Source organism: Fundulus heteroclitus, unplaced genomic scaffold, assembly GCF_011125445.2.
Source record: "Fundulus heteroclitus isolate FHET01 unplaced genomic scaffold, MU-UCD_Fhet_4.1 scaffold_848, whole genome shotgun sequence".
Taxonomy (NCBI): Eukaryota; Metazoa; Chordata; class Actinopteri; order Cyprinodontiformes; family Fundulidae; genus Fundulus; species Fundulus heteroclitus.
In genome coordinates, this window is record NW_023397305.1 from 28915 (window position 1) to 43417 (window position 14503).

At 39.9% G+C, this 14503-nt stretch overlaps 1 protein-coding gene and 1 pseudogene across 2 annotated transcripts; both read left to right on the forward strand.

Moving 5' to 3' along the window:
• Positions 1-792: 792 nt before the first annotated feature.
• Positions 793-7064, forward strand: LOC118556028 (protein ABHD13). Of its 2 annotated transcripts, none has more exons than XM_036134534.1 (2): positions 793-991; positions 2202-7064. In XM_036134534.1, exon 2 carries the CDS (start codon positions 2236-2238, stop codon positions 3289-3291), a length of 1056 nt encoding a protein of 351 aa, XP_035990427.1. In that variant the 5' UTR covers positions 793-991; positions 2202-2235; the 3' UTR covers positions 3292-7064. The 2 variants fall into 2 exon arrangements, with proteins under 2 accessions (XP_035990427.1, XP_035990428.1); XM_036134535.1 differs by lacking the exon at positions 793-991 and adding an exon at positions 1003-1280.
• Positions 7065-9769: 2705 nt separating this feature from the next.
• On the forward strand, positions 9770-13613 carry LOC118562265 (annotated as a pseudogene).
• Positions 13614-14503: the final 890 nt, after the last annotated feature.

A 14503-nucleotide genomic window follows, 5' to 3' on the forward strand; every position in this document is an offset into this window, starting at 1 on the left:
TCTACACAGCAAGGTCACACTGAGTGATATTAGCAAGATGTTGAACACAACATATCCAATGAGCTGCCGAAGAAAAGGGAGATCTCTTAGTTTTTGTCATATTGTCTTTACACACACACACACATTGTATTCTTTAGAATAGAATAGAATGTTTATATAGAAATCTTTTTTTAATTTGTCCATCTGTTGGGAAATTATATTCTTTCAGCACTAAAGCAATATACAAAAGGAAATAAAGTGGCTGTGGACAATAATAAAAAAAAGTAACAATGCGACTAAAGATTGAGAAATATGCAATTATGTCATGTGCATCAAAGCAACTATGCAGAAATGATCAAATAGTAAATGGAGATCCTAATTATACGTTCCTGGTTTATAGACACTATGTAACTATGGCTATGTTGGAAAATAAACATCTGTGTAAAGAATATGTAGAATGCAAACGATGGGACCCAATCAGAACACTTGCAGTTTATTAATTACAACAGTGTCTGTGTGTGTGTTATTATGACACACACGTGTGTGTGTCATAATTTTGAATGATAGTCATGATCTATGCGTGTGATATTCGAAATGTATAAGAAGAGTGACATCTGGTGGGTAAAAGTCGAACGGCACAGAGAAATTGCACATAGAGTTTAGGTCGCAAATTTTTAAAATCTTCAGATTTTTTTTTCTAAGATCCACCTTTCAGTGTTGCGTTACGGGCGAAATGCTTTCGCTAAATGTGTTCGTCTACATGTAAATCTAGCACGCATCCCCCGGAACTCTTTTCCCTGACGCAATTCCGTACACGGAACTGGATATGGGTTGCGCCATTGATGCTAACCTCTGTAGCTATCCCTACTGGTTGTAGGTGTCATTCAGTTGTCTCTCTGCATTAATTATAAACTCGTTAACCGATGCAGAGCTAAATGACAGCCACTGCGCCCCCTCTGCGCCACTGTTTTGTAAACAATTCATTCAGCCGAGGCGCAAAAATGAGAGAAGGGTGAGTAGCTGGCTACTTAGTCCACCCTTTGGTGACAGCTAGGTGGCTAACTTCAAAAGCTACATCTAGCCATGCTAACAGCCAGGGGTAGCAATAGATAGCCAAGTTGTTAGCATCTTTGGCACTCGTTTGCATGTAAGGTAACATTGCCGATGGGGTTGAGGTGATATTTGATGACACCACCGTCCTTACTCATTCGGCAGCTCCTTGTGAAAGACCTGAAACACGACTTAGCGATTACTTCCGTTGCCGTTTTGACGTTAGGTACCAGGGAGGACGTCTAGCTGCAGTAAGGCTTTATGTTTCCCCAGACTGACAGCAAGCCTTTACCGATTGTGCCGTGCGGGTGCGGTTTAGACAGTTTCTCTTCTCGTATTGCTCCTTTGTCTCTGGATAATGGGGTTATTTTATCGCCGTGCCTCGTTTTTGGGAATCTTTTTTCAATGTCTGTTTATATATTTATGAAAAAATATCCAAAAGACAGACTCTGCTTGTGACAGATGAGGATGTAGTTTGTGCTGTGGAAATGTTTTAATACGTATTTAATATTTTTCCGGCGTGTATTTAAACATAAATATTGATTGATGGCACCAACCCTGAAACCCAACAGCGGTGTGTCTGTGAAGGCATCACACAATATGTGCCCCATGAGTTTTAATACAGCTTAATCCTTGACTCCGCTCCAGCTGTCTGAATCTTTCCATATGTGCTTAAGTTTAATTTTGTTGTGCATCCACCTTTCTTTGTAGAGATCAGGATTTTGACTCTTGTTTCTCATGCATAGTATTTAGGGCTGCTCCATACCTGAATACGTTGAATTGTGACGACAACAGTAATGCTGTTTAACCTGCATTTTCATCACTTTTTTTTTAAAGGATAATGTTTCTTCATAATGACCCAATAATGTCTGTAATTCAATACATTGTGCAACCCTAATTATTAAACAAATATCTTATTGCTTTACTAGATTTGCAGATTAAAATCTGTTTTCTTTTGTTTTTCTGTTGTAAATATTTTTAATAAATAACCTCCTCACATAAATAGCAGTTTTACTTTCAAATAGGCTTTAGTCCCAAATAATAAAGATGCCTGCTACTTTATATGCAAATATTTTTTTACAACATACATTTAGTATTCTTTTCTGTCTTAACAGGTTTATTTAATATTATTCCCCTTCCCTGATTCTCTCCTGGACTTTGTCTTTTTGCAGATTGTGTATTTTGTGACCCAGCTCTTGTGCAGCCATGGAGAAGCCCTGGAGGCTGTGGGGGGCGATGGAGCGATGCACCCTGACTCTGGTGTCCTGGTCCTGGGGGGCCTGCCGAGTTTCCCTCCTGGCTCTCATCCTCACCTTCCACCTCTACGGAGGCTTTTTCCTCCTTGCTCTCATCCTCGCCTCTGTAGCAGGCATCCTCTACAAGTTTCAGGATGTGCTTCTCTACTTTCCCGACCAGCCTTCCTCCTCTCGCCTGTACGTTCCGATGCCAACAGGAATCCCCCATGAGAATGTTTACATTCGCACCAAGGACGGTGTGAAGCTGAACCTCATCCTCCTTCGTTACACAGGAGGGGATTCGTCTTCTGGCGTCACCTCCAACAATCAGAGCAGCCCCACATCCTGTGCTCCTCCCACGATCCTTTATTTCCACGGTAACGCAGGTAATATTGGTCACAGGGTGCCAAACGCCCTTCTAATGCTGGTCAATCTAAAAGCAAACGTGGTGCTTGTTGATTACCGCGGCTATGGAAAAAGCGAGGGAGAGCCATGTGAAGACGGGCTGTACCTGGATGCCGAAGCGACGCTGGACTATGTCATGACCCGCCCGGACCTGGACAAAACAAAAGTGGTACTCTTCGGTCGCTCATTAGGAGGCGCTGTGGCTGTGCGTCTGGCATCAGTCAACCCCCATCGTGTCGCGGCCATCATCGTTGAAAACACCTTCCTCAGCATCCCTCACATGGCTTCAACACTCTTCTCCTTCTTGCCAATGCGCCTGCTGCCCCTCTGGTGCTATAAGAATCAGTTTCTGTCCTATCGACAGGTGGCGCTGTGCCGCATGCCTTCGCTGTTTGTGTCGGGTCTGTCGGACCAGCTCATCCCGCCGGTGATGATGAAGCAGCTGTACGAGCTGTCCCCTGCACGGACTAAGCGGCTGGCAATCTTCCCGGAGGGCACGCACAACGACACGTGGCAGTGTCAGGGCTACTTCGCTGCTTTGGAGCAGTTCATGAAAGACCTGCTGAAGAGCCACGCCCACGAGGAAAGTGCTCAGCCCTCAGCCAGCGTCACCATTATCTGATAAAACAGTCCGGACTGGATCAAAAGAGCTAATTCACCGAACTTAATAGATTTTTTTTTTTTTTTTTGGGAATGAATGTACATTTTTTTTAATGCATTTGTGTTTTTGATTTTATTTCACTCTTTCTACTTTTCTGTAAATTTGATATGCTAAAATATTTTCACTATTTCAAGGGTGGAGGCGATGGTAAGATCTCCCTGGGATTTATTTTTTTTTCTGTTCTGTTTCAGATATGACAGCATGCGTCTCTGACTTTTCTATGATTGAAGCCGGAGCAGCATAGTTGCTAACGTCACATGATGTGCTGAAACCACAGAAGAGTTTTTCCAGTGCCGGTGTGTTGACATTTCTACGAATCAGCTGATCGTGTTTTAACAGAATATTGACCATTAACAACCCACCGGTGGTAGTATCAAAACACAAATGACAAAAACACAAATGTGTCTAATTTTGTAAATTAGGGTGCCGTGTGGAGGTATGATGTAAATATATTTGTTAATCAACTGCACTTTCTGTTCGGATTTACCTAAAACTTTCTTTGTGTGGGCTGACATGAGGAGTATGAGGATGTACCCTCCCTTGTTGTTCTTGTGTGTGCAGCAGCTTGGCATGTCACCACACACTCCTGATGAATATTTATGCGCATCTTCAGATTTGGCCTGCCACATTAAAATAAAGAGAAGCGGCTACATATCTATCATTAGCTGGCATAGAAGAAGTGCCGAGTAATGTAAAGCGAGCCCATTTCCTGTCAAACTGCTTCTTGATTTGAGATGAGGAGCTGCTGTTTTCTCAAGTCCTGTCAAAATACAGACGCATCTAAATGACTTAGAATGCCATAAAAAGTTTAATTTGGCTCTCAAAAGTCAAAATCATGTATATCTATTATATAACAGTACTTTTATTTGAGTTGTTTTTATTTCTCCTAATTTAGTTGTGTATGGCTTACAGCTAATTTAAACTTTAAAGTTGTTTTCTCAGAAAATGAGAACTTTACAAAAGACTAATAAAATGGGGGAAACAACAGATCACTGAAAGTGTCCATGTACTGTAGTATGTATGCTCTCAGTACTTAGTTGGGCCTTCTTTTGCATGAATTAGTGCAGCATGGCATGAAGGTGATGATCTAGTGGCTCTGCTGAGGTGTTACAAAGCCCAGGTTGCTTTAATAGCAGCCTTCAGCCCTTCTGCATTGTTGGTCCTGGTGTCTCATCATTTTTTGTATAATAATTTGTTGAATATCTGTGTGGTTTGGGTCATTCACTAGCCTGACAACCACAGTCATGCCATCGTCGATAAATGAGCTACTTTAGACAAATCTAGACAGGTGTCAAGTCCTGCTGGAAAATTAAATCAGTAGCTATGTGAAGCTTTTTAGCATGAGGAAGTAAGAAGTAATTTCCAATTAAACATCTGTGCTCGACCAACCACCAGTAGATGACATGTTTCCATAAATCATCACAGACTGAAAACCTCACTCTGAACCTCTAGTAAGTTGAATTCTGTACCTCCCCACTCTTCATCCAGATTCAGGAATGTTATTTTCCAGATGGTTGTACCACTGAAAGCCAGGCCAATCTGTTTTCATCTTAACCCGGGTAAGATGATTCTGGCATCTTGTTCAGGAGTGGACGAACACAACCAACGCAACACTTGTAGGCCCTGTCCTCGATGCGTCTTCAGGCTCTGCCTCAAACAGCAGTCCAAACTTTGTGAATCACCTCCAAAGTTCTTCCTTCCTCTCAACTTTCAGTGTATATGACTGGATACTGCCCTCTGTGAGACAATATCTTTAGGAAAGACGCTTTGCGTGCTAGCATCCTTCTGGACAGTGTTAAAGACTGCTGGACAGCAGTCAGAAGTCCCCATATGTCATAGCATACAACTCCTGTATTAATGGTTGCCTTTTATTGGTCTTGAGTGAAACAATTGTTTTCTGAGAAGATTCATTTGGAGTTTTTAAAAGCTGTGAGCCATAGTCCTCAGAAGTGAATGCTTAAAATTAATCACTTTGTTTCACATTTTGGATTCAATTATGGAAAGAAATTGTTTTTTCTTTTGAAAATATTCAGATGTGCTGAGATGCGCCCGTACAACTAGCCCACGGAGGAGTTGTAAAAATGAGTTTTAGTCGATACGCAGCAGGTAACGCGTTGCTTTGCTTTCTGTGGTTTGAAGCAGATTTGGTTTCTACGGTAATCCTCTTGGCCCGTTTGGGGATTAGGTCACTTAAGTCAATCTTTTGGAGATGATTAGTTACAAAATAACCAGATATTTTTATTTACACCTCGTGGTGAAACAATGACATGTCATCCACGTTGAAGAATAATGAAACACCCTGTTAGTGTTCCAGTCTGCTGCAGATCATTGACCAACTGCAACAGGCTAGATTTTAGCAGAAGAATCCTAAGAACTATATTTTCGTTTTAATTTCTGTTTCGCTACGTTTATTTTTCTTTTAAACAGACTGGCCAGTTCAGCTGGGGGTTTCCAGTAATCAACCACGTTCTTTCCCCTTAAACCATACCAAGTATATGCTGCAGTGTTTTTCTTGTAATAAAGTGTGTTCATGGGGGGTCAGCCCCATTCAGCACTGGAAATAAAGTGTGAGCGTTTTTAGTCTAATGTTGTGATTATTTATGATCTATTATCCTTTGCATTTTAATTGTTAATTGAAGGATCCCCCCCCGCTGCTGTGGCAAAATGGCTTCTCTCTCTTGGGGAGGACTTTTAATGAGCTAATTAACCTTTCCTTCGTGTCTTCCACAGGATGGGGCTAAAACCTGAAGATTAAAATGCTATTATCCACTGTTGCTTTCTGAATGCAGGACACTGTACTGCAGTGGTTGGAAAGCCATTTAAATACTTTAAATAGTGCTCGGCCATAGTGGGTAAAAAAAGTGGGGAGAAAAAAAAAGAGTGACAACAGCTAAACTTGCGTCTTTTGATGCAAATCCAACTTGAAAATGATCTGCAGGCCACTATGAATGTCAGGTGGCGGTCTTAAAATAAAATGCATTGTAATGGATTGTGTAATGGCATTCCTTCCTCCCAATTCAATGACTTCTTACCACTGGTTGCACTAAACGGTTTTAGGCATTTTTGTATTATATCAAATCGGCATACTGATTTTGCGCAGTCTTTAGCTCCGTGAACATACACTCATTTCCCATCAGCTTTGTTTCAAATGTTTCTGCTGATTGTTACATGTTTTCCTTCATGAAAACATGCAGGAACATGTCTTTCTCTCATTTGTTGTGTCATCTTCTGCTTTAAAGCTACTTTCATGAGTATAAGGCTGAGTTTATGTCGTAGCCAGATATAGCTTTCTTAACAAACAATACATGAATGTCTTTTCATTTCTTTTATAGGTGTGCAAAGCCACTTTGGGGGGGTATTTTTCTATGTTCGCCTGGCTGTGAAGCTATCAGATGATTGCTGTTGGAAAATGTTGACATGATTTGAGATTTTAAGAGTTGATTTTGCAAGCTGGCATGTGTTTACATTGAGTCTTGGCAAGCTTCCTGAATGAACGTGCACAGTGTTGAAATAGTTTGTTTACACGCACCTTGACTTTAAACCACTTTAAAGAACCATTGATGAGACATGTGAATGAGCTGGTTTTTAGCGTTGGAGAAAAGCCGTCGCTTGGACTGACTTTCCATTTCAGAGCCATGCATCTTTTCTATTTCTTTTAACTTCTTTTGTAAGCACACATTTTCACTTTCTATTTTCTGTATTGTAACACGCAATAAATTGATACAGTAAAATCATCTTTTGATTCATGTGTGGTTATTCCTTCCATGTTAGAAATGCATTTATGTCTAAGACGTTCTCTTTTATGAAATACTTTCCTACAGCTCTGAGCAGCTTTCCTGTCCCAGCTGAAAATAGCTTTCCCACACCATGATGCAGCCACCACCATGTGTCACTGTTGGGTGAGAGTTATGTGTTACTTTATGTTGGTCTATCACAGAAACCCCCAATAAAATGCATAAAAAAATTCAACAGTATAAATAACGTTGAGGTTCATCCCCACAGCAGGACTACTATTTATCCTTTCTACAATGTGTTCTGTCACAAAAAGCATTTTGCATGCCGGCCATAAGGTCAAATTTTAGTCTAAACTGACCAGAGTACCTTTTACATGTTTGCTGTGTTCTCTACATGGGTTGTGGCAAATGTCAAATATGAATTCTTACAACTTTTTTTTGCCACCTTTCCATAAAGGACAGTTTAATGTCATAAACAACTTTAGTATTGGTCTTGTTGACAATTTTCTTCCACCCTAGTTGTTGATTCCTGCAACTGAGTTATGGGACTCTTTGATGCTTCTCTGAATAATATTCTTGTTGCCTGACCTGTCAGTTTAAGCTGATGGCCAAGTCTTGGTAGGTTGAAAGTTGTGCCATGCGCTTAATTTTTGTATGTGAGATAGGAGAGCTTTGGAAATTGTTTCAGATTAATTAGTTTTTTTTTGAAGGGGGGGTGGAGGCGTGGTTCACTAATGTTCTCTAACAAACCAATGAAGCCTTAACGAAGCAGCTGCATTTGTACTGAGATAAGTTACATAATAGTGTGCTCTACTGACTAGGAAAGTTCTGAATGCAATTGGCTGTATTGCAATCTTTTGGGGGTATCGGAGTAACTAGTAACCTGACTCTCGCCTGATGGATGTAGTTCCTCTGATCTCCATCAAACTAATTGGTAGAGAAGTGTGGTTACCAAATGGAGACATGTTGGGTTCCCTCACAATGCCTTTCATATATGCTTTTGAAATACATGGGACTGTTTTGGGAGATAGATTTGTGTCACTTATTGCCGCTGACAGGGATCCAGATGCAAAACAGTCACCGGGACTGCAGATGGAGCAGTCAAACCCTGTGCATGTGAAAGAAACATTAATGCCGTGCAAAATGATTTCTGCATTTCTTATATTTTGATGAAATAATCAAGGACATCACTTTTAAGTAAAAGCCACAAACTGAGTATTAGAAAACGCATACCTCTCTCTCCAGTGCTAACTACACCCTGAAGTAAACTGTTAAATCGGTCTGACCTTCATTTACGATCAGTTTTTCACCCTCAACTGAAATGACCCACATTTCTGGTTCTTCCGGAAAAAAAAAAACGAAACTTGAACTCATCTAACCCCAGAACATATGTCTGCTGTCATTTCTTACAGATGACCTTTTGCCCCGGGCGCTATAGCGTATTTATGCATAGCATTCACCAATAACTTCCTCATTATATAGTCTGTAACAGTTTTTAAAGCACTCCCAAACTATAGGGGCCTTTTTGATCATGGTGTTATGACCAACGTGAAAGTTTGATGGTAATATTTCTGGTCTTGGCCTCTTGAACCTTTTCACAGTTTATCACATTGCTACCACAGACTTCAATGTATTTCATTGTGATTCTGTGTGACAGAACAAAAAAGTTGGGAAGTGGAGGAAATTTTAACAAATAAAAATTTTAAGATTTCATGAGCATTGCTATTCAACCCTTTTTACTCTTTTACCCTGAATAAAAGCATTTCCTCAGGTTAACTCAACAGCTGTAATTAATTTAAAAATGTAACTCACTGAAGGTCTTTGAAAGACCTTCAAAAAATATTTTTAAACAAGTCATCCGTGACTCTCCAGTGGGATTTGGCAGAATGTGGTCAGCTGTGAATCATTCTTGCCGGGGAGAAAAAAAACAGATTTTCCTTATTCCTGTTTTCATTGTGCAATCCTAAACATTACTTTCATACAAAGTGTACTTTGACTTGATTGTTAAATCTTGCAGAATAAGATTGTTTCACATTTTCTTAACGTACTTTGAGTTTGACTTTGTCTTTTTTGAGCAGCCTGTGTGCTTTATTACATAGTGTCCTTCTCAGGACTCAAGAATAAAGAAGAAGAAGAATTAAAAAGGAATTTTGCAATGAGTTGGGACTTTGTAAATAGGCAGAAGTGAATTATGTTGCATAAAAAATTGTTTTTAAGTATTCAGAGCTTGTGTTTATGAAAGATAAGTCATTTCAATTCATTGAAAAATGTAGTTAATATCAGTTTCGTTCTCAGAAACTGATATTAAATTAACTTTGAAGAAACGCCATTCATAGTCAAGGTGACTTGTCTCTACTTCACATTTTTATTCTCGGAATTAAAGTTTGTTTTGCAGTGTTATGTTGCTGTTTGAAGATGAAGCAAGTTTTGCACTTCCTCATTTCAGTCTGTGACGATTTTAGTCATCGTTAATGTTTTCCACAGTGTTAATTCGCTTTAGATAATTTTATACAATTGACAGATCTGCTCTAATTATATCAATCACCCTTACTATTTGCTGGCATGAGTTAGTTGTTTGGTTAGGGAGCAAAAGCGAGTTTAGTAACAATCCAGAGAAAAAAGTTAAAAGAGAATTTGCACGCTGCTGGTCAAGCAGGAAACTGGGGTGTTTTTTTCAGCGGAACAACAGAGGGGAAGCTGCTTTTTTTTTTTTTTTTGTACTGCGTAGTCTCTCAGACTAAACAAGATCCAGCAACTGAAAGAAAACAAGAGTTAAGGAAGTCAGGATTAAAGGAAACAAATCTCAGTGTAGCTTAAGGCTCCTGAGAAAACTTGATTGGAGAAGAAAACATCCACCGTTCTCCACCCGTGTCTGTCAGCAGAGAAAACGCTCCGGAGTGACTCGTGGGACCGGTCATGCTGCCAGTGTGAGCTTTCTGGGGTGTCGATGTTCCCCACGATGGCAGTTTTAGCCGATGTAAAGCCAGGAACCAGACAGGATCCGCGTGAAGGAAGGCTTTCTTGGCCAATTTTCCTGCTCACACTTGCTGCTGTCGCCTCCTCCTGTCTGTCGGCTCTCTCCTTGTACCAGTTAGTGGATCTGAGAGCTGAAGTAGAGGGGCTCAAATCAGACATCAGCCGCAGGACAGAAGAGGGGCAAAAGGTCAGCCACAGAGGTCAGGTAAGTAACGGTCATTAGCGGTTTCAGCTAGCAGCCGATTGCAGTTTTGTTGTATTTCACAGCATTTCTAAGGACAGTATCATGTGTGTGCAGACTGAAAACATCCATGGAAGGGAAAATATCCAAGGGTCTCAACGTGATTTCAATCAAATAAGAAAAAGAAGAACAATACAGGAAGCAGAAATGGAAGGTAAGGCCGAGATAGCGTTTGAAGTTCTGTGACATGTGCAAACCATTGCAGAAACTTTATTATTTATTGTTTTATTTGAATGATTTCTAATCCGGCTTCCTCCCACAGTCCAAAAACATGACTGTTAGGTTAATTGGCCTCTCTAAATTCTCCTTAGGTGTGAGCGTGTATGAGAATGGTTGTTTGTCCTGTCTGTCTCTGTGTTGCCCTGCGATAGACTGGCGACCTGTCCAGGGTGTACTCCGCCTCTCGCCCATTGACAGCTGGAGATAGGCACCAGCAACCCTCGCTACCCCACAAGGGATTGACGTGTTAAGAAAATAGATGGATAGATGGATGATTTCTTAAGGTTAATTTCCAGTGTTGTCAAGGTCCGTTTGTATTTTTTCAAAATTATTTTAAAGGCGTTAACAGTCTGCTTTTAGATCTGTAAGACAAGAAGCAGTTGTTCCAAATATCTATTACGCACATGAACAATAGATATGTCAACACAGAATGACCAATCAATCTGTTAGATATACTTGCAGTTAATGTTGATGTTGTGAATTTGGTTTTAATAGTAGTCAACAAAATATACTTATTTTTATCACTAAAAAAGCTGTTTGGTTGCTTTATCTTATTGCCTCCCAAACTTGCATACAAAAGAAAAATGGATGTCATTTTCGTAATTTCAATAAAAACGTCTGGATTTATCCATTTAGACATGAGGGTAGAATGAGCCTAGATCCCCTATCAGGTTTTGGAGTGTGCACGTTTGTTTTAGCATATGTCAAAACAAAAGTAGAGGAAAGTCAAACCATGTCAGAGAATTATCAGTGTATGACCATAGACTGTATTTAACTAATAATATTTCTACATTAATTTGACATGAGAGGTGGACTGGACAAACACTCCACAGCCTTTGAAAAGATTGTGCTATTTTAGTATTTTAGAAATTATGGGAAATTTAATCAGACAGTATTAAAAACAGTACCCTTGGTAATTTTGCGGGAAAAAGGGAAATAAACTTTTGGTTTCAGTATTAAGAAATATTTTCGACAGACAGGACTTCTACTGGGCACGGCATTTCTCAGAAAGTTCTTATTCTTAAAATGTGTTCACTGTTTTCAATAACGTGAAGGCTTTCTGGACTTCGTGCAGAGCGGTCAGTGGCTCTTTTAAGTTAAGTTAGTCTACAATATGTCGCCAAAAGTATTTTCCTCATCCATTCAGTTGAATTTAGAAGTTCCAATCACTTTAATAGCTACGGGTATAAAAAAATAATATCAAGCCCTTTTCCTTGCAGACAGCTTTGACAAACATTTATGAAGAAACGGGTTGCTCTAAGGAGTTCATTGAATTCCAATATGATACCATGATCAATGTGTAGACTATGCAAAAGGTCCAGATGTCAAATATCCTTACTACTACATGGTGGTAGTATAGCAAAGTGAAAGTGACTGGGAATAACAGAAACACACCCAAAGTAGTAAACCTCATCCAATCATAGAAAGGGTTAGCAGATCATGATGCCCACATTGCACATAGGTCACCAATGTTCTACTGAATCAATAGCTAAAGACCCCCAAACTTCTAACATCCTAAAAACGTGCATTAAAACAGGAATGACAAAAAAAAGCTAAACCAGACCCAGGATCAGGTGGGTTGGGTTAGTATCTACATCAGTTACAGTTTTACACCTTAAAATATATCAGGATTATACATAACAAATATTTGGCGTGTGTTGATTGAAAAAAATATCTCAAATATTATAAAGATGAAAAATGGCTTGTTTTCGAGGCAGTAGTTAGTAGTTTTTTCCCATATTTTCCCATAATCCGAGTTTCTGAAAAAAGAAAAATAATAATGGGCAACAAGAAATGAATGAGCTGCATACTGATGGGTTGGTTTTACGGTAGCACTGTAATTCTGTTTCCATAAGTATAATGTTGATTTCATGTTTATTTGGAAGACATGCAGTAAAGGACTAAGGCCTCCGTACATTGACCATGCTCACTACCCCTGTGCTATCGGAGCATGCCTGATTTCACATTCATTTATCTACTTTAGTATATGTTCCCAAATCAAGGATAATAGATAGACCCGTTTTAAATTCATTTGTAAGGGATATTAAAACTGACACAGTTCTTCTGTATTTTATACCAGGTTCTCAGTCCTGCTGCATCTTTGGCAAACAATAGCAGAAAACCCTTCGGGAAAGGTACACTTTTGTCTTACTTTACTTTTATTTGCACTGTCCTCCTTTGTTAATCGTACTTTCCATCCCCAGAACTAGACATGCTAGAAATGCTCCAGATCAAACTTTATAGAAATATGCTTGTATGTTAGCTGTTGGTGCTTTTTTTGCCTGTTTTCTAATAAGAGGCTCCATCTTGGACCAGAACTTTCTTCAGGCGTGTACACAGTGGTCCCCTGGCAAGCTGGGCTGAAGAGAGGCTCAGCCCTGGAGGCAGAGGGTGACCGCATCGCAGTCAGGGAAGCTGGTTTCTACTTTGTCTACAGTCAGGTGGGCTTGGCTGTTGTAATTCCAACATTTGTCCACTGGGGGCTGCTGCCACTCTTTTTACAAATAATGCAGCTTTCCTTTTCCTCCACTCAAGATGTTTGAAAAAAAAAGGAGGTGCTCTGTGTGAGCATAATCTGTATTAGTGACTAACCTTGGGGGAGAGGTCAGACAGAGAGAATGGGATGGTAAATTTCGTTTTTTTTATACATGACAATTAAACCGTTAAACTTTCCTCCTACCTCAAAACCTTTTTTTGTAATGGACTGTGACCCAGTCATTCTGGTTTGCACAGGTCTACTACATGGACAGCACCTTTAGCAATGGGCCATGTAGTGATACGGCGGAAGACGCAGGTTGTGGGAAACGAGGATCAAGATGTGCATTTGTTTCCGCTGCATCCAAAGCATGAACCCTGATTATGCTTTCAAACACCTGCTACACGGGAGGTGAGCTTATATCTTCTTGCAGTGCACCATAGGTGTGGTATTTTATATACATTCTGTCTGAAGTTGACATCTGAATCCTGCAGGTGTTGTAAAACTGGAGAAGGGAGACACCTTGGAGCTTCTGATCCCACGGTCCCTGGCCAACATTTCACTGGAAGGAGATTCTACCTTTCTGGGTGCTTTAAAGCTTGCCTAATGTGTATCATCCTGTACCGCAAATGAACAATGACGGTGTGAACAAGCCGCCATGTAGTTGGAGAAGAAGGAGAAGTGTAGCACAGCAGTTATGGTAACTTCCATTCGAGCAAAAAACAGAAAACAGCCACTTCTTTATTGGCCGAAGATTATTTAGCATGTTTCCTATGTCGTACAGTCTGCTCTAATATGAAACAGGCAAGTGCTGAGGCTCTTCAAAATGTATTTACATCACTGTTCAAGTCAAACATACAGAATTAATGTTGTTTTCCTCATATAATCCCGCACATAGCAAGCAAAAAACTTGTAAGACTATATTTTTCAGCTCACTTTTTAGGCATTGAAACATTCATAGCATTATCTGACACTTTAAGCAATCTTACCGTGCGCCAAATCATCTTCTGTCTTATTTTAAAAATGCAGATTTATTCATTGTGATGGTCTCATTTAAACAAATCGTTACATATTTAGGTGATTTTGATGTAAAAGGTTTGACGTAATAAAATGCAAACATGTGCAAATGATAATGTGGGATGAGATTGTTATTCCATTTTTGGCCACAGGAAGTAAAGACGTTTGTGTGTCAGAACAAGGGAGAGACATCAAGATAAGGTTGAAGTGGAAACAGTGGAAATCAAGCTTACGAGCATATTTTAGCTTCAAGAGAAACTGCAGGCGGATGGTGTCAGCAGTTTCAAAGAAGCTGATCAATGACTTGTCAAGCTGAAGGATTCTGGAAGAAAAGTATCCTCTCTCTTTACTGCTTGAAAAACTCAAGTCTATAATAAAGATTCAAAATTAAAAAAAATCACAATCTCCGCATAAACATTCAGTATATGCCATTAAAAGTGCATTTGGTGTCAAGGGCTCTACCAACAGGATCAGTGAGTAGATAGGGGTGGAGGTTTAATGATGCCTCCA

Bases quoted from the DNA above. Each gene is read 5' to 3' on its own strand.
- LOC118556028 (XM_036134534.1), top strand. From the start codon at position 2,236: ATGGAGAAGCCCTGGAGGCTGTGGGGGGCGATGGAGCGATGCACCCTG.